Below are 26,179 nucleotides of genomic sequence, written 5' to 3' on the forward strand. Positions count from 1 at the left end.
AATCGGGAAGACATTCTCGACCGCCACCAAAAGATACAACCAAAGGACGCTTTCCACTTGGAATGCCCGCAGTCGTGGGTTTCCCGGAACCTTCGGTCTACCTAAGTCACCTGTGCAATAAGAGACCCTCCTTCCCCATCCCCGGGTCTGGCTTCCTAGACCTTTGCATCAATCCCGGAGTGGAAGACTTGCTGTTGTCAAGGGCGGGGGAGGGAGGGGGACGATCCAGTGGGGAAATGCACGACCCCTCCCCACTGCACGAGACCGTGCACAGCCAGACGGTTCCCCCCAAATCTTCCAAGACCCCCGAGCAGGAACTAACAGTGAAATCCAGTGCAGAGGAGGGAGAAGGGGGGAGTACCCTCAGCTGGGGATGGCTGACCTGACAGGTCAATCATTGGCATTTTTAATATGAAAGGAGCGGTTCCCGGCGGGAGGGGCAAGATTGGCACGCAGAAACCATCAGCAAAGGAATCTCTCTCTCCCTTGTCCTCACTTTTTTTTGGGGGGGGGTTGGGGGGGTGGCAGGACATTTCTCCGGGACCTGGACATTCTAGGACCACAAGGAAGCAACTCACGCTTCCCAGCTACTCCTCCGGCATCCTGCTACGTGATCTGCGCCTTTAAACCCACTCAACCCTACACCAGACCCCGGAGGCGCCACCCACATCCGTCTAACATCACTTCCTTTAAAGTTTGGGGGAAAAAAAAGAATCCGTGAAGGCCCGAGGGTTGGGCTGAGCCGGTCGGTAGGGATCGGTGCCGGTGTCCGGTCAGCCCGCAGTTCTGCGCACAGACCGCCATGGAGGCGTGCCTTCGTCCCGGGGCCACCTGTTTGCTGGGCTTCAGTTTGCTGCTCCTCGTCACCTCATCTCTTGGACACATTGGGCTTGGAAAGGGTCAGCTCACATTCTTAATCTTTAGCAACCCCGGATCCCGGTCTGGGGTAACCCCTTCCTGTCTAATCTCTTAGACCCCTGCCAGATTCTTTTTCATCAACCGCTCTTGGGGGAGGGGGGGGCAGTGTCCCGGAGTCGGGAGTAGCGAGCCTGGGAAGGGTCAGAGAGGGAGGTTGTACTTCATAGAGATCTCTTCAGTTCTTGGGTCGAGGGAAGAAATGGCCCTTAAATCGAGACAAGCTTGCTTGAGAACGGAACGCCGAGCTAGTCATTTAGTAAGCCCTGGGGACCGGCCACAGCTTCCCTCCAGAAAGAAAGGGAGTGGCTGGAGACCTGCATTTGCAGAGTCCTGCCTTGGGTCTGAAGATTCTTCACTTTTTCCTGCAGAGCCTCCTCCAGGACCTGGGGGAAGTGCATTAGAAAGGGCTGAATGAAGAACCGATCTGTTAGAGGGTCGCCAACGTTATTTTTGGTGTGGCTCAGCTAGTATGTTAGTAGCAACTGGTTTTTGTTTTTGTTTTTTAATTTAATTTTATTTTTTTATGAGCCAGGGATCAGTGGTTGTGAATAGAAGTTAAGTGGTGTGTCATCTCTGTTCCAGCCTATTTCAGCTTGTCTTCGTTCTAAGCTTAAAAACTGTTCACCAACACTTTTCGTGTGTGTGTCGGTACTGGGGTTTGAACTTAGGGCTTCTGGCTTGGCTTTTTCCACTCAAGGCTGGTGCACTACCATTTGAATCATAACTCCACGTTTGAGTTTTTGCTGATTAATTGGAGGTAGGATCTCAGGGACTTTTCTGTCCCAGCTGGCTTCAAACTGTGATTCTTAGATCTTGGACTGTGAGTCTCAGATCTCAGCTTCTGGTGCAGCTAGTTTCACAGGCATGAGCCACCAGAGCCCAATCACCAGCACTTATTAAAGTTGGATTGACTATAAGCTGTATTAGTCTGTGAGACGCTGGTCTCTAATAAACTATTCTGAAAAAGCCGGAATGAGTGCTGTGGCTCAAGTGGTAGAGCTCTATCCTTGAGCACAAAGTGGCTCAGGGATAGCACCCAGGCCCTGAGTTCAAGCCCAAAGACTGACCCCCTTCCAAAAGAACTAGAAAGCTGGTGAGGGTGAAGAAACTGACATTTAGTTAATGTCAGAAACTGTTCTATTTTGTGTGAGTTTCTATTTGTGATGGAATTGCACAATGAGTCCTGTTAGGTCAGTATGTTTTAAGTGCTGATAATCCCATTATAAAACAGGCTAGTGTGCATTTGGAGTAAAACTAAATACTGAAGCAGACAGAAGGATACAGTGTTGGGGTGTGTGTAGATCTGAATTTTACTGTTTTCTGATGCCTGTTTAGCTTCCTCAGGCCTGTGACTTAACCACTTAATTCTTCAACTATGGAAATGGGCATAATAACAACTGCCTCATACACTCAACAGATATTTTACCATGTTCCAATTACTGTGGTAGATCTAGGCAATCCCTTGCAGTCTTGTATTCAGTATCAGTTGTTGTACCTTGTTACACCATAAGCTCTGTGTGGTTGTCTGGGGTCCTCAATGGAACTGGTTCCAACTTATATAATTTTGGGGCATGGGTTGGTTTTGTTTTTGTTTGAACTTGGGGCCTCAAGATTTCACTTAGTTTTTTTGGGTTCAGACTGCCCCTCTACCACTTAAGCGACACCTCCAGCTTTTTTGCTAGTTAATTGGAGATAAAGAGTCTCACAGATTTCTGTAACAGGCTTGCTTCAAACCTTGATCCTCAGGTGGAGGATCCTTGATCCTCAACACTAGTCTGTTGAGTAGCTAGGTGTTAGCTACTTAGTGTAAACTTCCTTATAGTATGGCAACTGGTTTTGAAGAGTGAGTACCACAATGGAGGGAAGGTCTATGTGGTATCTATCAACTAGCCTTTGTGAGTAACTTAAATCAGTTACACTCCTTAAAGGTAGGTTCAAAGGAAAGGATATTAGCATCTCCATCCCCTCCCTCCATGAGAAATACATGAAGATCACATTTTTAAGAAGAGCATGTGAGATGGAAGTTATTGTTGCCACCATCTTTGATGAATATTATCTGCCATAGTGAGCCAGGATTCTTGTTTATGCTCAGGAATATTTATTGAAAGAGAAATGATTGAGAAACACTATCACTGTGATCTCTGTCATTTTTCAGCACGCAGTCACATGACAGCACATTATGTACTTTGAGTAGGAAAATATCAGGTTAATGGCAGCAACACATAGAAGGACAGCTCAGTACAAAGGGTGCTGCATTGTGAGGATTCAATAAAAACAACAGATACTTAAAATTGTGTCACACTCTTAGAAAGTAGTAAAAGTGAACTAATTATTTCCTTCCATGGGAGAATGTTTACTTCATGCTAAAAGGGATTAATATCAAACTTTTATATATATCCTGATTATAGATTCTTAGGACATAGATTATACACTACTCACCCTCCTTCCCAGAAGAGTGCTATCTGAGCTGAGGCTGCTAGTTCACACTTGTAATCCTTGTTACTCTAGAGGTGGAGATAGAGAAGATGGTGGTCTGAGGCCAGTTTCAAGTGAAAAGTGTCTTAAGAGTAATCTCAACTAATAGCTGAGTGCAATGGTGCATGCCTATTTTTTCCAGCTATGCAGTTGGGTAGGAAGAATCATGGTCCCAACGTTGCTTTGGCATAAAGGTTCATGAAACCCTCCAAGCAACAGAAAAAGGTTGATGTGCTTGGTCATGCCTATTTTCCCAGCTATAGTGTGAAGCATAAAATAGAATCATGGTCCAAGTTGGTCTAGGCAAAAGGTGAAACTTTGTTTCAAAAATGACCACCACTTTGGCTGGGAGTTTGGCCTAATGGTAGAATGCTTGCCTAGCATGAACGAAGACCTGGGTTCAATTCTTGGGTACCACATACATAGAAAAAAGCTGGAAATGGTGTTGTGACTCAAGTGGTAGAGCTCTAGCCTTGTGGAAAAAAATCCAAGGACAGTCCTTAGGCCCTGAGTTGAGTCACCAGGACTTGATAAATTGATTTATTTTTATTTTTTTGTTGGTCCTGGGGCTTTCAGCCTGGGCACTGTCCCTGAGCTCATAAGCTCAAGGCTGCTGCCCTGACCCTGGGCCTGGGCGTTGTCCCTGAGCTCTTCAGCTCTAGGCTACTACCCTACCCTTGAGCCAAGCCCCACTTCCCGTTTTCTGGAAGTTAATTGGAGATAAGAGTCTCAGGTCCTTTTGTGCCCAGGCTGGCTTTGAACCTTGATCCTCAGATCTCAGCCTCCTGAGTAGCTAGGATTACTGGTATGAGTCACCGAGCCCAGCTTGATAAACTGATATTTTAATCTTTGTCAGACCATTTGACCAATTCTGGTCTTCCTAGGTGACCATTTATTAAATGAGACAGTTGGAACTGGGCACCTATGCCTTTGGGCACTAGTGACATACCTGAAACCTTAGCTACTCGGGAGGCTGAGATCTGAGGATTGAAGTTAGAAACCAGCCCTTGAAATAAAGACCCTGAGATTCTTATCTCCAATTGTCCATCAGAAAGCTAGAAGTACAGTTGTGGCGGCTCAAATGGTGGACCTTGAGCAAAGAAGCTCAGGGATAGCACCCAGGCCCTGAGTTAAAGCCCTGGGACCAGCACACAAAAAAAGAGTTGGACTAAAAATGTTTCTCTAGTACCCTTCAACTATATAACATTGTAGAGTTCTAAAATGATTTCATTGTTAGCTAAAAATTTAGTCTGGGGCTGGGAGTTTGACCTAGTGGTAGAGTGCTTGCCTAGCATGCACGAAGACCTGAGTTTGATTCCTTGGTACAACATACATAGAAAAAAGCTGGAAGTGGTGCTTTGGCTCAAGTGGTAGAGCTCTAGCCTTGAGAAGAGTTCAAGGACAGTGCTCAGGCCCTCAGTTCAAGCCCCACGACCGGCAAAATAAATTAATTAATTTAGTCTATATATCTTATAGGGAAAAGTATAAAATTATTAATATTTGCTGTAGATATACTATTTTCCAGGCAGTGTTCTGTGCATTTTCCACATAGGGACTAGTCTAATCCTTATAGTAATACTTGAGATGGATACTTTTTTTTTAAATCATTGTCCTTATTTCAGAGAAATAGTATTAAAATCTAAAATGAGGCACAGGAGTTTACACAGTAAGTTGACTAGCTAGAATAATACTGGTGTACTTAACCAGTGAACCTTGTCCTGTCACTGCAGAGACTAGAGCACCATTAGTGGAGGCCATCCATGTGACTTCCTGCCTAAAACCAGAAATAGATGACTTTACCAAATCTGTTAGAATAAAAAGTTGGTGCTGAAACAAAAAGTTGGCACTCACACTTATAAAATGTTTTTCTTCTATTCATAGTTCTATTCACAGTCATAACAATCTTACAGGATGGATATTTTTGTGAGCTATATTTTTGCAGTTGTGAAAACCATTACGTGGCTGAAGCAGGATTCTAACTCAGGTCTGTGTGACCGCAGACACATTAGTTAGCCACTGTGTCATTCTATCAGTATGGTGCTCCCTATTACTTGGCTACTCACATTGACATTTGACCTTCTGTTATTTAGGTTTCACCAACTATAGGGTGATGTCTTTAATTTATATGCAAAAGCTTGGACATTCTGACGTACATTCTGTGTTTAGAAATGTTTGCTTTTTTTTTTTTTTTTTTTTTTTGCCAGTCCTGGGGCTTGAACTCAAGGTCTGGGCACTGTCCTTGGACACTTTTTGCTCAAGGCTAGAGCTCTGCCACTTGAGTCACTTCTGGCTTTTTCTGTATATGTGATACCCAGCAGTGGAACCCAGGGCTTTGTGCATGCTAGACAAGCACTCTACCACTAGGCCATACTCCCAGCCCCTACTTTTCTTTTTCTAAAAAACAATGTTTTAGAGAAAGAGCTGCTGGTGGAGGGGACTTTAGCTTTGCAGATAGCTGGCATAAATTAATTGGCTATGCAGGCAACACTTTCAGAAACTGGACTGTCTTCAGATACACACTGACTTGGGAGTGAGGACGGCTGGTTCAGGGTGGCACATGATTTTAGTAATAGTAAAGGTTCTTTTTCAAGCAGAAAGTAATGAACCTGAGTTTTCCACATCTCAGGTCAATGTTCTCATTCATTTGCCATTGTGAAGTGACAACTGCATCCCTTCATTTGTTTTATTTTATTTGTTTTTTTGGTCATGGGCTTGAACTCTGGGCCTGGGTGCTGTCCCTAAGCTCTTCAGCTCAAGGCTACTGCTCTACCACTTAAGCACCACTTCTTGTTTTCTGGAGGTTAATTGGAGATAAGAGTCTCACAGACTTTAGTTCCCTGAGTGGCTTTGAACCTCCATCCTCAGATCTCAGCCTCCTGTGTAGCTAGGATTACAGGTGTGAGCCATCCCACCCAGCTTCCAATGTATGTTTATTATGAGGGTTGTTTGTTTGTGTTTTTGTTTTTGTTTGCTTGTCATGGAGCTTGAACTCAGAACCTATGCACTGTTCTTGAGCTTCTTTTGCTCAAGGCTAGCTCTCTACCACTTGAACCACAGAGCCATTTCTGGCTTTTTTTGTGTATGTGGCACTGAGGAATCAAACCCAGGACTTCATGCATGCTAGGCAAACATTCTACCACTAAGCTACATTCTCAGCCTCCATACGAGTTCTTAAAAAAATTTGATACATGCAGTGGTCTGGTTGTATTATACCTGTAGACTTAGTCTTAGTGGTAGATGCTTGAAAGTCCTTCAGATAATTTGGAAAAGCATACTAAAGAATCAAAAGATCTAGAGAAGCTGTTAAGAAAATGGAAGAGAAAGGAAGGAAACAGTCTAGACTTGGTCTTCTGTGGCAAAGACTCAGAAGTGAGTTTTTATGAGATCTGAGCTGGGCTCAGAATGGAATGTATATAGCTAGGCTTAGGTACATCGCCCCACCTGTGCCAGGCTATCTGTACATATCTTAGGTGGCTTACCTGATGTTTATACACCTGGGAAAACCGGGTGGGGTTTATCTTTTAGTTGCTACCTCAGCTCAAGATAGCAAGTCATTGTTGCTTGAATGAGATTCTTAAGAATGAATCCTTTTCCTTTTCTTGGGGCAGTTCCCTCCATCCTTCTTTAAAGAGACTATCTTCTGTTTTGTCCTTCCTGGATTCTAAGTTGACTAGAAAAAGAATGGCCTAGAACCAAGACAGATACAGAATGGACACAGAGATACTAAGCTTTTTTCCTGCTTTGATTTGTGGGCCCAATTTCAGAGTCAGTGCATTTTAATAAAAACATTTTCTATACGTAACACATTCATGGTTTAACTCTGTTGCTTCTGTTCTTCCTTCTGGTGACTTGTTTTCTTCTATTTTTGGTAATCTATGATCTTAAACTTGCAGTGGCAGTTCATCATTATTATTCTCTTCAGAGAAGTTTGAAAACTAGAGGTGGTGGAGTATACTGGGAAATCTCAGGGAGGTGCCTGTAGAAAGAACCACATGTCTTTTTGAGTTTAGGGTTAATAGGGAGAGTCAGGCTCATCTCAGTTTTGCAGCATCATCATTATGATGCTGCAAAGTATTTGCTTTCAATGTGGTCTTGCCTTTTGCTGGTTGCTTTCAGTTTCTTACCTGGTTTTATCTTGCTTAGTGCTGGAGGAGGGGCTTCCATTATTAATGAATGATAGTCTTGTGTGTACCTTCTGCTGGTCTGTTTTATCTGGGACTTCATTGTTTGTAGGTAGATATCATTTCAGGCTGTTTGTCAGGCACTAAGCTCAAGCAGAATTCAATTTTTTGTTTGGGGACTGAAGGTGCAAGAATTGTTGATCACCTTAGCCATCTTCCAATTCTCTCTTCAGCTCAAGGCTACCACCCTACCCCTGGAGCCACAGAGCCACTTCCAGTTTTCTAGTGGTTAATTGGACTTTAGTGCCTGGACTGGCTTTGAATCTCGACCTGAATCAGATCTCAGCCTCCTGAGTAGCTAAGATTACAGCAGGGGTGAGCCACGTTGCCTGGCTTCTAGTTTCAATCTTTAGGATTAAACTGGGCCTCTGCAAATGACATGCTTTTCTTGTTCCTGCTGTTAAGATTGAAAGGTGATGATGATCTGTTTGGATACTACTTGAATGTGCTTATCTGTGAGCTTTTATTTCCCTGTGATGACAGTAAGATTTGAATTTATTTCTGGGAAAAAAAGGTTTGGATCTGAGGGCATAACTCCACATGGTAAAGTGCTTACCTGGCAAATGCAAGGCCCTAAAATCAACTCTAGAATTAGGAGTGGAGAAGGGTGAGAGGAAAGTTAGGAGATACATGTAGTAACCCAAAAGCCACAGGATTGAAGGTTAAATCCCTGGTTGGCCATTTAGCAGCAATGTGAACTGTTATAGCTGATGTGACTTCTCTGAGCCTCAAGAGGTCCTCAGGCTACTTGGTTACTGATTATTTACAATATAAACACTATGTTAAGGTATTATATGTGTGTGTGTATGTTATGTATATATAATATGTCATATACATGTATATAGTATAACATTTAATATTCAGTAATAGAGTTAGGAGATAGTTAATACGCCTGTTTCAATAATGAGAAAACTGGGCCTGGAGTTTAGCCTAGTGGTAGAGTGCTTGCCTAGCATGCATGAAGACCAGGGTTCGATTCCTCAGTACCACATACATAGAAAAAGCTTGCTTCAAAAGGTAGAGCTCTAGCCTTGAGAAAGCTCAAGGACAGTGCCCAGGCCCTGAGTTCAAGCCCTAGGACTGGAAAAAAAAGGAAAACAATAATAATGAAAAAACTAGAATATAGAGAAGTAGATAAAAGTGGGCTATTAAGCAGGGAATCTGGAAATGAGGCTTAGTGGTAGAGTGATTGCCTAGCATGCATGAAACCCTGCTTGTACCACATAAACAGAAAAAAGCCAGAAGTAGTGCTGTGGCTCAAGAGGTAGAATGCTGGCCTTGAGCAAAAGAAACTTAGGGACAATTCCCAGGCCCTGAGTTCAAGTCCCAGGATTGGCAAAAAAAAAAATGATTTATTAAGGCCAGATTTTAATGAGTTAGCACATGTAACATGCTGAACACCTAATAAGATGGTTAATAAATAGCATTTAGCATTCTAGTTATAAAATTTAAATTTCTATGTGATTTAATCTAATAAAGATTCATTTACACAATATCTATTTTATGGGAGAATTTACTACAGCTATGTGTGCTGCTTACTGCTAGGGGAGCAGAAAAGAATAAGACAGATATAGTCTAGTGTTTAAGAACGTCTATATGCAGTGAGGGAGACAGACACATTTGCAGTTTAGCTTGGGAAATGCTGTGAGGCAGAGAGTAGAATTGCGTGGGAACCAGAAAACATCAGAAGAAATACTTTCTAGGATTACATTGAATTGGAAGAGAGGGTAGGTAGAAAAGGTAGGGGTCCTCAGGTGCCATAATTCCTAAAGTCTTTTTTATTTATTTATTTTGCCAGTCCTAGGCCTTGAACTCTGGGCCTGGGCACTGTCCTGGGCACTGGGATTTCTCAAGGCTAGAGCTCTACCACTTGAGCCACAGCACCATTTCTGGCTTTTTTCTACATATGTAGCACCAATAATTGAGCCCAGGTCTCTGTGCATGCATGCTAGGCAGGCACCCTATCACTAGGCTAAACTCCCGGCCCAATTCCTAAAGACTTTGTAGAGCCTAACTTCAAGAGTTAGACTTTTTTTTCCCCCTAGTTGTGGGGCTTGAACTTAGGGCCTGGGTGCTGTCCCTGAGCTTCTTTTACTCAAAAGTAGTACTCTACCACTTGAGCCACAGTGCCACTTCTGTTTGTGTTTTTTTTTTTTTCTGTTTATGTGGTACTGAGAAATTGAACCCAGGGCTTTATGCATGCTAGGCAAACCCTCTACCACTAAGCCACATTGCCAGCCCCTGTGGACATATTAAGAACATGCCACATGGGGCCGGGAGTTTGGCTTAGTGGTAGTGTGCTTGCCTAGCATGCACAAAGACCCGGGTTCGATTCCTTGGTACCCCACATACATAACAAAAAGCTGGAAATGGTGCTGAGGCTCAAGTGGTAGAATGCTAGCCTTGAGAAAGTCCAAGGACAGTGCTCAAAACCTGAGCCCAAGCCCAGGACTGGCAAAAAAAAAAAGAACATGCCACATTTCTTTCCTGGGTCTGTGTCCTTTGTCCATTATATGAATGTTTATAAGGTTCTTTCCTTCCAGGTTTTGGAGATCATATTCACTGGAGGACACTAGAAGATGGGAAGAGAGAAGCAGCTGCCAGGTACAAAACATTAAGTTGCAGATCATTTATGGCAAAACTTTCTAGCCATCAACTTCTAGCATTAATCTCAAGTGAAGACTTGTGCCAAGACAGCAAATTGTCCAAAAGCAACAACTTTAGCCAGAATTTACTATTTACTATGTATCAGGCATTAAATTGTTTTAATTTATTTAATTCTCCCAACAACTGTATGAGATGGGCACTGTTTTTTTTCCTCCTCCTTTCTCCTCCTTTATTTTTTGCCAGTCCTGGGGCTTGAACTCAGGGCCTGAGCACTGTCCTAGGACTTTCTCAAGGCTAGAGCTCTTCCACTTGAGCCACAGCACCATTTCCAGCTTTTTCTATGTATGTGGTACCAAGGAATAGAACCCTGGTAGGCAGGCACTCTACCAATAGGCCAAACTCCTGGCCCCCTTTACCTTCTTTTAACAGTTAAAAAAACTAATAGTAGACTGTGGCAACACATGCCTATAATCTCAGCCTTTAGGAGGCTAGGATATTGGGTTGTAGGTCAGCTGTAAGAGACCTCTTCTTAAGGAAAAAAAGTAGAGAAAAACTAGTGTACAGAGTAGTTAAACAGCTAGTAAGTAGTGTAGGGAATGTGGCTTAGTGGCTGAGTGCTTGCCTAGTGTGCATGAAACCCTGGTTCGATTCCTCTGTACTACACAAACAAAAAAGGCTGTTAGTGGTGTTGTGGCTCAAATGGTAGAGTGGCTAGCCTTGAGCAAAAGAAGCTCAGGGACAGTGGCTAGGCTTGAGTTCAAACCCCTGACTGGCAAACAAACATAGTGGCTAATAATTTTGCACTATTTGATGTTCACTAAATCCTCAATAAATGGGTGGGCATAATCTTTGACCACAAGATCACACTTCCCTGAAGCATGATATAGTTGGCACAAACACCAGTAGCCATTCTAGCCTCTGCATCTCCTTTTTGAGGAAGTTGGACCTGGGCCTAGTTGGCCTAGAGCCGTTTCCCTAGAAACGCGAGAGCCCGCCCGTGGCTACGAGAACAGGAAGCTGAGTTTTCACTTCCGGTTTGTTCCGGAAGCGCAGTCGACCCGGAAGTCAACCCCGGGTGGTTGTGCTTGGCGGCTTCTACGGGAAATGCCGCTCGTGGTGTTTTGCGGGCTGCCCTACAGCGGCAAGAGTCGGCGTGCAAAAGAACTGCGTGGGGCACTTGAAGCCGACGGTCGCGCGGTGCACGTGGTGGATGATGCTTCGGTGCTGGGCGTGGAGGATGCGACCGTGTACGGCGACTCTGCCCGTGAGAAGGCACTGCGCGCGGCTCTGCGAGCCTCGGTGGAGCGGCGCCTGAGCCGCCACGACGTAGTCATCCTGGACTCGCTCAACTACATCAAGGGCTTCCGCTACGAGCTCTACTGCCTGGCGCGGGCGGCGCGCACAACTCTCTGCTTGGTTTACTGCGTCCAGCCCGGCAGTCCGAGCCCGCGGCGGGAGGCGGCGGACGTGGCGGAGAGGCGGGTCCCGAACCTCAGCGTAAGTTGGAGGGCGCGCGCGGAGGAGGGCGGGAAACCTGCAGCGGCCGGCGCCTGTGTGCGTAGGGAACTGGCTCCGGGGTCTATGCTAAATGGGGCAGTCCGGGGCGACGTACCCAAACTGGATTGCCGGGAGATAGAGACATCCGATTGTCCAGCTCTAACGACTCCAGAGAACCAGAAGTCTGCAAAATGTGTGTCCGGTGCTTTTTTCTCTCCCGAACTTGTGGAAGCGCTCACGCTGCGCTTTGAGGCTCCCGATTCCCGGAACCGCTGGGATCGACCTCTGTTTACGGTGGTGGGCTTGGAAGAGCCGCTGCCCTTTGCAGAGATTCGGTCTGCTCTGTTTGAGAATCGAGCTCCTCCACCCCATCAAGCTACACAGTCCCAGCCCCTAGCCTCCAGCAGCTTTCTCCATCAGTTGGATCAGGTCACCAACCAAGTGTTGACTGGACTGATGGAAGCTCAGAAGAGCGCCATCCCAGGGGACTTGCTAAAACTTCCTGGCACCACAGAGCACCTGCTATTTACACGGCCCCTGACCATGGCAGAATTGAGTCGTCTCCGTCGCCAATTTATTTCCTATACTAAAATGCACCCCAACTATGAGAACCTGCCTCAATTGGCCAACATGTTTCTTCAGTATCTGAGCCAGAGTCTGCACTGATCTTCGAAGGGTAGAGGGAAGCTGTGGTTCCCGCCTAACTTCTACTCCACTTCAGAAAGTCTGGGTTGTCTGAAGGCTTGAAGATCATATTGATGTGATACAAAAATTGAATTTACAGCAGAAGTTGAGACTGGGGAAAAGGGTGAAGGAGCTTGGAGAATTTTGGCAACTACTTCCAGAGGAGAGCTCACATACCATTTGATATTTTCCACCTGGATAGATGAAAATTGTTCTAAAACAATTTGTGGACAAAATTTGGGAGTGGCATAGTTGGTACCTACACTGGCGTTTTCATACCACAAATATTTTCATACAGTGCCTACTTTGGAGTAGACAATCCTGGGAGTAGGGAAAAATAAATCCACTGTTTCCTGTCTTTGGAAAGCTTTCATTTTTGTGGCAGACATAATCACTAGAGTATTTTCTCAAATAAAATATTTTAAAAGTAGAGTCTGATGTAATCTCTTAAAGTGTGGAACTTGAGTTCTTATAATTTGTTTATCGAACTTGTCAGATGTGGGACTAGGACTCTGGGCCTGGGTGCTGTCCCCGAGCTCTTCAGCTAAAAGCTACCGTTCTACCCTTTGAACCACAGTGCCACTTCCGGTTTTCTTGTGGTTAATTGGAGATGAGTCCCCTGGACTGTGTGCCCCAGCTGGCTTTGAACCACAATCCTCAGATCTCAGGCTCCTGAGGAGCTAGGATTACAGGTGTGAGCCACCGTGCCTGGCTTAATTTAATTTTTTTTTCCTCTGTTGGTACTGGGCTTGAATTAAGGCCTTGGGAGCTGTTCCTTGGCTTCTCTCACCCAAAACTGTCACTATACTACTTGGGCTACACCTCCACTTCTGGAATTGTGTTCTTTTAACTGAGATATAGTTTCAGAGACTTTTGCTGTTAAAGCTGTTCTTCAACCCAGGATTCTCAGATCGCAGTCTCCTGAATAGGTAGGACTATAGCCATGAACCATTGGTGGTTCTGGCTTAATGTAACATTTTATACATATAAGTATTGTCTATGCAGTTGGCTGATAGTATTATAATAGTGCTTAGGAAGAGCTAGATGGTTTGGCCTAGAATGATGCTTTGATGACTTTCATAACTACTGTGCTTCTTTCTATATTTCAAGGCAGAAATCACTGTAAGCTTGTCTTGTTGGCCTCATTGAATAGTAGTGAATAATATACTTACTAATCAATGCTTGCCCTTGAGAAGTTGTAAAAAATACTCAAACATGAGGTGGGCAGAGTGACTCACAGCTATAATCTCAAGTACCTGGGAGGTGGAGATCAGGAGGATTGCTGTTAGAGGCCAGTTTGGGCAGAAAGTGAGATGACGGCCGGGAGTTTGACCTAGTGGTACAGTGCTTGCCTAGCATGCACAGATACCCGGGTTCGATTCCCCAGTACCACATACATAGAAAAAAGCCAGAAGTGGGGCTGAGGCTCAAGTGATAGAGCTCTAGCCTTGAGAAAGTCCAAGGACAGTGCTCAGGCCCTGGGCCCAAGCCCAAGACTGGCCAAAAAAAAAAGTGAGATGACATCTCAGACAATAAGTCAGACATGCTGGTACCTGTCTTTGATCCCACCAGCTATGAAGATCAAGAAAGATTGCTGGGCACCAGTGGCTCATGCCTATAATCCTAGCTACTCAGGAGGCTGACATCTGAGGATCACTTCAAAGCCAGACTAGGCACAAAAGTCCATGAGACATATCTCCAATTAACTACTAGAACAGAAGTGATTCTGTGGCTCAAAGTGATATACCACTAGCCTTGAAGTGAAGAGCTTAGGGATAGCACCCAGACCCAGAGTTCAAGCCCCATGACTGTCCAAAAAAAAAAAAAAAGATGGTACTCTTAGGCTTGTTCCAGGCACACTAGACCCCGTTTAAAAAAGTAAACATTGGGGCCGGAAGTTTGGCCTAGTGGTAGAGTGCTTGCCTGGCATGCACGAAGACCCAGGTTTGATTCCTCGGTACCACATACATAGAAAAAAAGCCAGAAATGGTGCTGAGGCTCAAGTGGTAGAGCTCTAACCTTGAGAAAGTCCAAGGACAGTGCTCAGGCCCTGAGCTCAAGCCTACGACTGGCAAAAAAAAAAGTAAACATTGAAATGTGAATTACATTTAAGTATGTCACAAAACATTTTCAGATTGTTTTTCAACCATGTGTTAAAAATGTAAACATCAGAAGCAGTCAGTGGACTTGATTTTGCTTTCAGATTTAGTTTGCTAATCCAGTTCCAAAACAATGAATAGGAGTTTTTGCTTAAGAGAAAAGAGGAAGCACAACATTCCAAAATGTGTGTTCTGACTAGATGGAGCTTCTAAAAGGGGCTGCTTTTGTTGATGCTGTCTTTCTTGTTCAGGTAATCTGGACCATCTTCTATTTAGTTTCTAATAGACAAAAGAGGATTCATGAAATGGAAATTTGGATTAGGTCATTACAGGCCTTTATCAACTTTCAGTTTCCAATTCTGGGTTGGTTGAATTGTGTTTAAGGCTATAGATTCTGGATTGTCAGTTTGAATTGGAATACAATTTAGTGATCAGAAAAATTGGTTCTGAAGTCAGACTTCTGAGTGGGTAGCAGAGCCTGGATTTTATGTGGCCAAGTGTTTAATCTTGGAAGTCTCAGCTCCCACTCTTGCTCCTTCCCTTTATGTGGTGCTTGGGATTCAGACCCACACCTGGCACATGCTGGGTAAGTGCTTCATCACTGAGCTACATCCTCAAACCAATTTTTAAATGTCTCCTATTTGACCACTAGTAGTGTCTGTTCTAGAGTTGAAAAAGATTTAAATGTTTAAATGAATGTAAAGTACATAGCATAATGTCACATAATACTCAACACTGGCTATTTTGCTACCTATGTCTCACTATCTAGCTTAAGTTTCTCATGTAGTTTACTAGCTTTTCAGATATTGCAGGTAAAAACTCTTCAAAAGTTAATTATAATAAGCCTAAGGTAAAGTAGCTGAATAATTTGACATTCATTAAATGAGTTAATTCATATCATTTCATGAGTCAATTCATTAGAATTTTACTGACATTTGGTAAATGCTATTATGTGTTTGGCATTAGTAATATTGTATCTGCTAGATAGGATCAAGAGACAGTTGACAGTTCCTTGTCTTAGGAAGTGTCAAACATGGAGGAAGATGGAAAGCAGTAAATATACTTCAGTGTGTTAAGTGCAGTTGTAGCTAGTTATGTGGTATATGGTGTTGGATAATGTGATGTGCATTCCTTGTAGAAGTCATATATAATTGTAGGGAAATACCCAGTTTAATCATTTATAGATAGCTGCAATCTTATAGTATGCGTCCCTTTAGGTTCTTTATGCACTGTATAATTAAAATCTGGTTGTATATAGTTGTTTTTTATTTAGCATTCTTACAAAAAGACTGTTTTCAATGATTTTATCATTTAGCAGTATAGCAGGGTTTTTAAAGTATTGCAATTCGGTATTTTTTTCCCTTTTTTTGAGGGGGGGGGTATTCCTGAGGCTTGAACTCAGGACCTGAGCACTGTCCTTGGGTTTTCTCAAAGCTAGAATTCTATTTGAGCCACATCACCACTTCCAGCTTTTTCTTTTCTTTTCTTTTCCTTCCTTCCTTGTTTCCTTCCTTCCTTCCTTCCTTTCTTTTTCTTTCTTTCTTTCTTTCCTTTGTGGGTCCTGGGGCTTGAACTCGGCCTGGGGGCTGTCCCTGAGCTCTTCAGCTCAAGGCTACTGTCCTACCTTTGAGCCAAGCCTGACTTCCTATTTTATAGAGGCAAATTGGACATAAGAGTCTCAGATCCTTTTGTGCCTGAGCTGGCTTTGAACCTTGATCTTAGCCTCCTGAGTAGCTAGGATTATAGGCGTGAGCCACCGGCGTGGCTATTTCAGCTTTTTCTATGTATGTGGTACTGAGGAATTGAACCCCAACCTTTGTGCATGCCAGGCAAGCACTCTACCACTAGGTCAAACTCCCAGCTGTTTGTTTTTTTTGGGGGGGGGCACGTCCTGTGGCTTGAAATCAGGGCCTGAGTACTATCAACTGTCTTTTTATCCTATCTAGCAGATACAATATTACTGATGCCAAACATAATAACATTTACTAAATGTCAGTAAAATTGTAATGGATTAATATGAATTAACTCATTTAATGAATGTCATTATTCAGGTACTTCACCTTAGGCTTATTACTAACTTTCTATCCCTTGAGCCACCACACCACTTCTAACTTTTTCTGTACATGTTGTACCAAGGACTCAAACCCAGGGCTTTTTGAATGCTATGCAAGTACTCTACCAGGAGGCCACCCTTCTGGCCCAGACTTCCATCTTTTTCTGTGTACATGGTACCAAGAAATCAAACCAAGGGCTTCATGCATGCTGGGCAAACACTCTACCACTAGGCCACACTCCCAGCCCACAATTTGGTATTTCTTTTTTTGTTTGTTTGCCAGTCCTGGGCTTGAGCTCGGGGCCTGAGCACTGTCCTTGGGCTTTTTCTCAAGGCTAGAGCTCTGCCACTTGAACCACAGCACCACTTCTGGCTTTTTCTGTGTGTAGTGCTGAGGAATTGAACCCAGATCTTTGTGCATGCTAGGCAAGCACTCTACCACTAAGCCAAACTCCCGGCCCCACAATTTGGTATTTCTATTCTACAATTTTTTCTTAGCTTTTTTTTTTTTTGGGTTGTGGGGCTTGGACTCTGGGACTGGGCGTTGTCCATGAGCTCTGCAGCTCAAGGCTACCTCTTGAGCCACAGTACTACTTTCAGTTTTCTAGTGGTTAATTGGAGATAAAGAGTATCACTGTCTTTAGTGCCTGGACTGGCTTTGAACCATGATTCTCATTTCTCAGCCTCCTGAGTAGCTGGGATTACAGGTGTGAGCCACCGTGCCTGGCTAGCTTTTCTTTCTTTCTTTCTTTCTTTTTTTTTTTTTTTTTTTTTGAGCCCAGAGCCTGGGCACTGTCTCTGAAGCTTTTTTGCTCAACACTAGTGGTCTACTACTTGAGCCATACCTCCACTTCAGGCCTTCTTTTTTAGTGGTTAAACCTTCCTTCCTGGGTTGGCCTTGAACTATGACCCTTAGATCTCAGCCTCCTGAGTTGCTAGGATTATAGGCATAAGCCACCAGTGCCAGGTTTTTTTTTTTGTTGTTGTTTTTTTGTTTTGTGGGTGCTTGAACTCTGTCTGGGCACTGTCCCTGAGCTTTTCAGCCTTACCCCTAGGCCTGGGCTGTATCCCTGAACTCTGCTCAAGGTTACCACCCTACCCTTGAGCCAAACCCCACTTTCATTTTCTAGAGGTTGATTGGAGATAACAGTCTCAGGTCCTTTTATGCCTGGGCTGGCTTTGAACCTTGTTCCTCAGATCTCAGCCTCCTGAGCAGCTAGGATTACAGGTGTAAGCCACCACTCTTGGCTGTCCCTGAGTTTTTGTTGTTGTTGTAGTACTGAGGAATCAATTCCAGGGCTTCATGGTTCTAGGCAAGTACCACTAAGCCACATTCCTAGCCCTTTACCCTTAATTTAATTCTCTTCTGATAATAGTCTATTGTTATTGAATATTTAGGTTGGCTTATGATTTTCCAATTGTTATCACATTATAGTCTTTATACATTAGTCTTTTAAAACTAGTTGTTTTATTAAAATAGCTTTGAAGAAATGGATTGCTAGAATAGTAATTTTTCTTTTTCTTTTTTTTTTTTTTTTTAAGTGGATTGCCCCTAATGGTGATTATTCACAAGTCTTGGTGTGGAGCTTGCAAAGGTAAGAACAGTTGCTCAACCTAAGATACCTACACACATTGGGAAATATTTACTATTTAATGCATGGTAGAATGACTGGCACATCACTACTAAATGCTTTAAGGAGCACAAATACAGCCAGGCCCAGTGGGCTTACACCTATAATCCTAGCTACTCAGGAGGCTGAGTTCTGAAGATCAAGGTTCAAAGCCACCCCAGGCACTAAAGACCATGAGACTCTTATCTCCAATTGACTGCTAGAAAACCGAAGTGGTGCTGTGGCTCAAGGGGTAGGGCGATAGCCTTGAGCTGAATTCCTCAGGGACGGTGCCCAGGCCCAGAGTTCAAGCCCCACTTACTGACAGAAAATGAAGGAACACAAATATATGCCATACATTCTCTTCCTTCATGAAATTTGCAATTCTATTTTCAAAGGGCTTTTGGGAGGATGAGGTGATTTATGATACAATATGATACAATATGGTACAATATGAAATTAAGCATTTTAGTAAGTCTTATAGGCAATAAATCTTAATGGAAGCTGAAGTCATGTGCCAGAGGCAGAAGGGGTTAGATGAATCTTTAGAGATGGGACCAAATTAAAACCCAACATTATTTGATTTTGTGTAATACATTCTTTTGCTATACTGCCCTGCCCCTTTCCCAGGGACAGAATAGTATTTATCTGTGGTATATTGTACTTAACAAAATCCAGCTTGGAGAAAGAGTATAAAAGTTAGATATTGCCTGACTCTGGTGGCTTATACCTGTAATCCTTGTTACTTGGGAGACTGAGATCTGAGGATCTCGATTCAAAGCCAGCATGAAAGTCTGTGAGACTCTTATGTCCAATTAACCACTAGAAAACCCGAAGTGGTACTGTGGCTGAAGTAGTAGAGCACTAGCAGTAAGCTGAAAAGTTCAGGGACAGTGCCCTGGCTTGGAGTTCAAGCCCCATGACCCAAACCAAAAAACAAAACAAGCAATCAGTTTAGGAACTGGGAATGTGACATAGAAGTAGAGTGCTTGCCTAGCATGCATGAAGTCCTGGGTTCGATTCCTCAGTGCCACATAAACAGAAAAGGCCAGAAGTGGTGCTGTGGCTCAAATAATAGGGTACTGGGCTTGAGCAAAAGAAGCCTAGGGACAGTGCCCAGGAGGTGAGTTCAAACCCTAGGACAGGCAAGGAATTAAAAAAGAAGAATCAGGAAAGTCTGAATTACTACAATTAATTAGTAAGTATGATGATGTTTCTTCTGTTTTCTTCTATTTTAATGTTCTTTTCTTTTCATCCCCCAGCATTAAAACCCAAATTTGCAGAATCTACAGAAATTTCAGAACTTTCTCATAATTTTGTTATGGTAAATCTGGAGGTAAGACTTAAAGACTTTCTTGCTTTTTGCTATTACTTTAAGATTTTATTGTTTCAGACTTAGTGTCCATGGTATAAAATTATATTAAGTAAGCTTCTTAATATATTTATGTCAGATCTAGCATCTGCTTTGGAAAGGAGTAGGAAAGGAGAACTTGAATAAGATAATTACATTTTAAAGTTCTTTCCTTCTTAGTTTTGTATCTTTGAATAGCTGTTCTGAAGTTCTAATCATACATGGAAGCTACAACTCCCTGCAAACTACTAGTCTGTGGTAGGCTTATATAGACAACCTTCCTATTTTCTCATAAGACATCTTTTAGGAACTTCATATAGACTCAACTTTTGGAATCCTGAATCAGAATATCCAGTCTTAGGGCCGGGAGTTTGGCCTAGTGGTAGAGTGCTTGCCCAGCGTGCATGAAGGCCTGAGGTTCTATTCCTCATTACCACATACATAGAAATAGTTGGAAGTGGTGTTGTGGCTCAAGTGGTAGAGTTCTGGCCTTTAGAAAACCTAAGGACAGTGCTCAGGCCCTGAGTTGAAGTCCCAGGACTGGCAAAAAAAAAAAAGAGAGAGAGAATAACCAGACTTAGACTTAATAAGGGATTTTTAGGCTACTGATACTCCATTTTATAGAAGGAATACCTTAGACCTCCAGAAGGTATATCATTTCATCAAAGTTATGTAGCCTGGTAAGTGAGAGTAGGTACTATGACCTAGTGGTGTGGATGCTCCATGATATGCTTCTAGCCAGCAGTGTTCTCTAAACAAATTACATTTTCTCTAAACAATGTACTTAATCAAAAAATTTTTGAACATATTAACAGTTAATATTGAGGCAACAAGTTCCCTGTATTGCTAGCTAGTAGATAGCCAGCCTAGTGCTGATTTATTTTTGTCAGAGCTAGTATTTATACTGCATTTGAATAAATTAACCCATTTAAATCCCTAAAATGAAAACCACACTACTGTGATTTCCATGCACACGAGCTCACCACTTTCTGTGATAAATTCGGGCCATTATTCAGTAAAGACAGAGTGTCTTCAGTGAACATTTTCCTACTTCAGAGATAAATTTATTTATTTATTGTGTATGTGTGCTGGTACCGGTGCTTAAACTCAAGGAGGACTTTGTGCTCTTGTTTGGCTTTTTCACTCAAGGCCGAAGTTCTACCAGTGGAACCACATCTCTACTTCCCTCTTTGGCAAGTTAACTGGAGATGAGGAGTCCTAGGAGTCTTACCTCCCCAGGCTGGCTTTGAAAATTGACTTTTCAGATCTCAGCCTCCTGAGTAGCTAGGATTTCTGGTGTGAGCTTCAAAGATTTCTTTTTTGTTGTTTGGTTGGTCATGAGACTTAAACTTAGTTGTTCATGAGCTAAAGACTAGAGCTCTAGGTCGGGTGTGGTGGCTCATGCCGGTAATACTACTAGCTACTCAGAAGGCTGAGATTTGAGGATCATGGCTCAAAGCCATCAGGGACACTAAAGTCTGGGCACTAAAGAAGGTGAGACTTTTATCTCCAATTAACCACCAGAAAACAGGAAGTGGTGCTGTGGCTCAGGGGGTAGGGCAATAACCTTGAGCTGAAGAGTTCATGAACAACGCCCAGACCCAGAGTTCAAGTCCCATGACCAACAAGAAAAAAAGACTAGAGTTCTATTACTTTGAGCCACACTTCTGGTTTTTGACTTGGGGGTGGGGTAAGGAGGAGGGGGTGTTAATTGGATATGAGTCTCATAGGGGACTTTTCTGCCCCAGCTGGCCACATCCTTAGATCTCAGCCTCCTGAGTAGGTAGGATTACAGTCATGAGCCACCTGCACCCAGCTTAGAGGTTTCTTTTTAAATAAAGGAAAATAAAAAAAAGAAGCTGTGTGTGGGAGCTCACTCCTCTAATCTGAACACTGGGAAGCAAAAGCTTGGAGCATCTTTAAATTCAGGGCAGTCTGAGCTAGACACCAAGGCCCTCTCTCAGAAAAAACAAGAACAACAAAAATCAGCTGTAGAGGACCAGGAACGTGGCCAACTGGTAGAGTTAGTTGCCTGCCTAGCATGCATGAAGCCCAGGGTTCTATTCCTCGGTACCGCATACACAGAAAAGGCCAGAGGTGATGTGGCTTAAGTGGTTGAGCACCAGCCTTGAGAAAGCCCAAGGACAGTGCTCAGGCACTGAGTCCAAGCAAAGCACTGGTAGAGTACTTGCCTAGTATGTACAGGGTCTTCAGTCCCTAGAATGTAATATATAAATGATTGAATTGTGTGGTTGTTTTGTCTGCGAAGACTTAATTCACAGTTGTAATTCATGCATTCAAGAGAGTGCATGAATATCAGAGCTGTATTGGGAGTACAGCATTGAACTAAGCAAAATTTTCTCATTGAAATAACAATTGTAGTGTGTAAAGACAAACTATGTCAAGTGGTAGTGCTAGGAATGCTAAAAATAAAGGATAGAAAGATGACTTGCAGTTTTAAATAGATGGTTACATAAGAAGCTAACATTTGAGAAAAGATCTGGGGCAGAAAAAGGGCATACGCTATGGGGATCATAGGGGATCCATGTCCAAGCGAAGGTAAGAGCAAATACAAAAGCTTGAATTAGGAGCACATCTGGTTTGTTAAATAACGGCAACAGTAAACAAGGTCATGTGGCTAGAGAGAACTGAGCAAGATACAGCATGAAGTTTGAAAAGTACTATGGGAGAGCCTTGTAGGTCTGAGCAAGGTGGGGAATCCACTGAAGAGCTTAGTGGAAAGGGAAGACTTACCTTTTATAAGGTTAACATTTAATTTTTCTTTTTTTTTTTTTGGTCAGTCGTGGGGCTTGAACTCTGGGCCTTGAACTCTGGGCCTTGGCACTGTCCCTGAGCTCATTAGCTCATCGCTACTGCCCTACCCCTGGGCCTGAGTGTTGTCCCTGAGCTCTTCAGCTCAAGGCTATTGTCCTACCCCTTGAGCCATGGTGCCACTTCTGATTGTTGGTGATTAATTGGAAGTGAGTCTCACAGTCTTTAGTGCCAGGTCTGGCTTTGAACCATGATCCTCAGGTCTCAGCCCCCTAAGTAGCTAGGATTATAGGTGTGAACCACCATGCCTGGCTAACATTTAATCTTAATAGGATGAAGAGGAACCCAAGGATGAAGATTTCAGTCCTGATGGGGGTTATATTCCACGAATCCTTTTCTTGGGTAAGTCAAAAGGTTTTAATCTAAGATAGGCAAGGAAGACCAAATTAGAAATGACTTGCACACTGATTCTACCTAGTGAAACTATTCTAAGATGTCAAAAATTTTCTTTTCAAGAGGAAAAGAGAGGATAAAAGTGATTAGGGCAGCTGAATATATAGTACATACTTATAATCTTATTACTCAGGAGGCTGAGGGAGGAATGGCAAGTGCAGAGCCAACTAGCGCTCAGAGAGTGGTGGGGGCAGTGTAAGCTTATACAAAGTTTTATGCGCTTTTTTTTTTTTTTTTTGGTGGGTCATAGGGCTTGAAGTTGGCCTGTGCACTATCCCTGAGCTCTTCAGCTCAAGGCTACCACCCTATCTTTGAGCCAAGCCCCATTTCCCATTTTCTAGAAATTAACTGGAGATAAGAGTCCCAGGTCCTTTTGTATCTGGGCTGGCTTTGAACCTTGATCCTCAGATCTTAGCCTCCTAAAGTAACTAGGATTACAGGCCTGAGCCACCGCGCCCCACTCATATGCTTTTAAGAGCAGCAATAAGTGTTTGACTTCCATTTATTCTTTTAGCCAGTCATTTGAGCATCATCCATATGTCAGGCTACAGGGATATGGATAACCAATTTCCATCTGCCTTTTATAATGCAACTGATGGATAGATATATTTCCACAAATAATTTTAAAAGATTATTAATGACCAGCTTGTCTTGAGTCATTATTCAGGTAGATTCTGTGGAGGGTACAAATACAAATATCATCATCATCAAACTGAAAAAAGGAATATGTCAGAAAGAAGGAATAACATGTGGCATGACATGGATGGGATACTAAGTTTAAAGAAGTATGAGGAATTTATTGTGATTGCAGTATGGAATGTAAATAGTAGTATGGGAAGAAAATGGGCAACACAGGTGAGGCTTTATTTACCAGTGGACCTAACATACCATTTGGTTTGTGAGGTACTTTTGTTTTAATTACTGCAATCCCTGTGTCATTTTGTCCACAACAGATCCCAGTGGCAAGGTACATCCTGAAATCATCAATGAGAGTGGAAACCCCAGCTACAAGTATTTCTATGTCAGTGCTGAGCAAGGTACAATTCACTGAGAGAAAAGGGGGGACTGTTGTTACATTTAACTAGATAAATCACAATTAAGGCTTATCTTTCCTAATCTTGCCTCTTTTGATATCAAACTTTTTTTTTCTTTTTTCTTTTTTTTTTGCCAATCCTGGGGCTTGAACTCAGGGCCTAGCCACTGTCCTTAGGCTTTCTAAAGGCTAGAGCTCTACCACTTGAGCCATAGTACTACTCCCAGCTTCTTAGCTATATATGTGGTACCGAGGAATCCAGCTGGAGTCTTCATGAATGCTAGGCAAGCATTCTACCCCTAGGCCAAACTTCCAGCCCAGATATCAAGCTTTTAGCTAAATTCCTGTATGGTGGTCAAGAGAAAGATAAAACAGAGCCCTTTGCTATCCTAGAATCCAATACAAGAGATAATTGAATGACCTGAGGTTCATTGAGTTAGTCTTTGCTTGACGTTTTTCAAGGCACACAGGTTTTGTTTCGTTTTTCTTCATTGTATCTATTATTCTTCCCATAAGAATCCAGAGTTAGGGAAAAACAAACTGTTAGATCAAGTCTAAGAAGATACTAAACTTCCAGATATTAAACTTTAACTAGATTTAGAAGTATAAGAATTTGCCTCTGGGAAGACATGAGAATGTTTCAAACATGGAAGTGAGGGATGGGAGTCTACAGCCCAACATAGAGAGTTTTTAAGGTTTATTAGACCAGTGTATGAGTAGATTGAGTTCTGAAGAATGAAACCTAATCAGCAGCCAGGCAGAGGAAAGGGCATCCAGCAGACAGGTGAGATCATGGAACTTAGGCTTTTTTTGGTACTGTTTGTAATTCTGGAACACAAGCATTCTAGAAATTTATGTCATTTATTATTTTCTTTTTTCTCTATAGTTTATGGAAAGGAGATGTTTGCTAAGTTATCATGTGTCCCCTATTACAAGGTTGCCAGGTCATCAATCACATAAAAGCTCCTATGCTCAGAATAGAGAAGAAGAGATCTAGAAACTATCTCTTTTCCCTGGATAAAGAAACAATTGTCTTCCATAATCAAATGATCCTCAGAAAAGAAGATTTTCTCCATCAAGAAAGTCAGCTGGGCATTAGATCCCCGACTCTTGTCTTTCAAGATTTACCTTTCTCTTTAGAATGCTACTAACTTTCCACAGTGACATAATCTATACTGGAACATGTCCATATATTCTCTAATTTTTTTAATGGTCATGTGTGAAGTAATTACCTTAAAAACTAAAATCTAGGGCCCGAGAGCATAGCCTAGTGGTAGAGTGCTCACATAGCATGCATGAAGCCCTAGGTTTGATTCCCCTGTACCACAAACTCAGAAAAAGCTGGAAGTGATGCTGTAGCTCAAGTGGCAGAGTACTAGCCTTGAGCAAAAGTGTCCAAGGACAGTGCCCAGGCCCTGAGTTCAAGCCCCAGAACTGGTTTAAAAAAAAAAAAAGGAACTAAAAATCTAGAAGTAGATTTTGAGTCTGCATCTTGTGCTCTTCTCATATTTCTCCTAAAACACTTTTGAAGTTTACATTTGTTGTCAAATGTCTTATGTTAAAACATCTATTTCATGCTTTTCCCTCCTTCTCTTTATTTCACAGTTGTTCAGGGGATGAAGGAAGCTCAAGAAAGGCTGACCGGTGATGCCTTCAGAGAGAAACATTTTGAAGATGAGCTGTAATATGAACATATATCCCTTCTTGTGGCAAAGTTGATATTCTGAAAGGAAAACTGCAATAGAGGGAATGTCGAAGATTCACCCAGAAAAATTAAACTGATTAGGAAACCTTGCTTCCACCTACGTTGTAAAGAGCTCTCTTATGTGGAAGAGGACTGCTGAGAGAAGCTGATCTGTGTTTTGTGGAAATAGCAGCTTGAGGCAGATTTCCTTCTCCTGCTTCCTATCAGCTAAATATTTGCCCCTGAATATGAAGAGTGAAACATTTTGACACACACTTGAGCCACTTCTCATGCATTGGAATTAGAATCTTTATCCCTTTCTTTCCACTTGACTTGCCTTGACCAGTAGTAACTTTTCTACAGCATTCGTTTTATGGGAATACCTTATCAATTTCTAAGAAAACAGCAAATTCTAAATGTCAGTCAGTAATTCTGCTACCTATCAAGAAGACCAGCCTGTTTTTTTTTTTTTCTCCATTTCTACTGGGAATAATCTTAAATCTCTGCACCTGCTTTCCTCTTGTCCGGCTCTGGCTTCCCCGTTTGCACCCATCTGTGTGCAGGAACGGCCAATGACAGTGTGCCTGGACTCAGTTCCAGCTGGAAGCATGCTTTCCCCGTTATTGTTGAAGAAACTCAAGCCTTTGAGCCCTGTGTGGAGCCATTTTTGTCAAGTCATCAACTGTATTTTTATACTGGGGTTAACAAATATAAAATAAACTTAGTTGTACCATTGAACTTTAATAAAACTTTTAAAGGAAA

At 42.7% G+C, this 26,179-nt stretch overlaps 1 protein-coding gene across 3 annotated transcripts; it reads left to right on the forward strand.

The window, feature by feature from the left end:
- Positions 1 to 534: 534 nt before the first annotated feature.
- Positions 535 to 26,179, forward strand: Txndc12 (thioredoxin domain containing 12). 3 transcript variants are annotated; one of them, XM_090334841.1, is made up of 7 exons: positions 535 to 899; positions 10,118 to 10,178; positions 18,057 to 18,109; positions 19,387 to 19,460; positions 22,580 to 22,649; positions 23,654 to 23,737; positions 25,339 to 26,179. In XM_090334841.1, the coding sequence occupies exons 1-7, from the start codon at positions 803 to 805 to the stop codon at positions 25,416 to 25,418; spliced, it is 519 nt and encodes a 172-aa protein (XP_090190967.1). In that variant the 5' UTR covers positions 535 to 802; the 3' UTR covers positions 25,419 to 26,179. The 3 variants fall into 3 exon arrangements, with proteins under 3 accessions (XP_090190967.1, XP_090190966.1, XP_090190968.1); XM_090334842.1 differs by lacking the exons at positions 535 to 899; positions 10,118 to 10,178; positions 23,654 to 23,737; positions 25,339 to 26,179 and adding an exon at positions 10,939 to 11,678; XM_090334840.1 differs by lacking the exons at positions 535 to 899; positions 10,118 to 10,178; positions 18,057 to 18,109; ... (2 more) ...; positions 23,654 to 23,737; positions 25,339 to 26,179 and adding an exon at positions 10,924 to 12,720.

This window comes from Megascapheus bottae, chromosome 6 (assembly GCF_031878675.1).
Source record: "Megascapheus bottae isolate mThoBot1 chromosome 6, mThoBot2.hap1, whole genome shotgun sequence".
In the NCBI taxonomy this organism is placed as follows: Eukaryota; Metazoa; Chordata; class Mammalia; order Rodentia; family Geomyidae; genus Megascapheus; species Megascapheus bottae.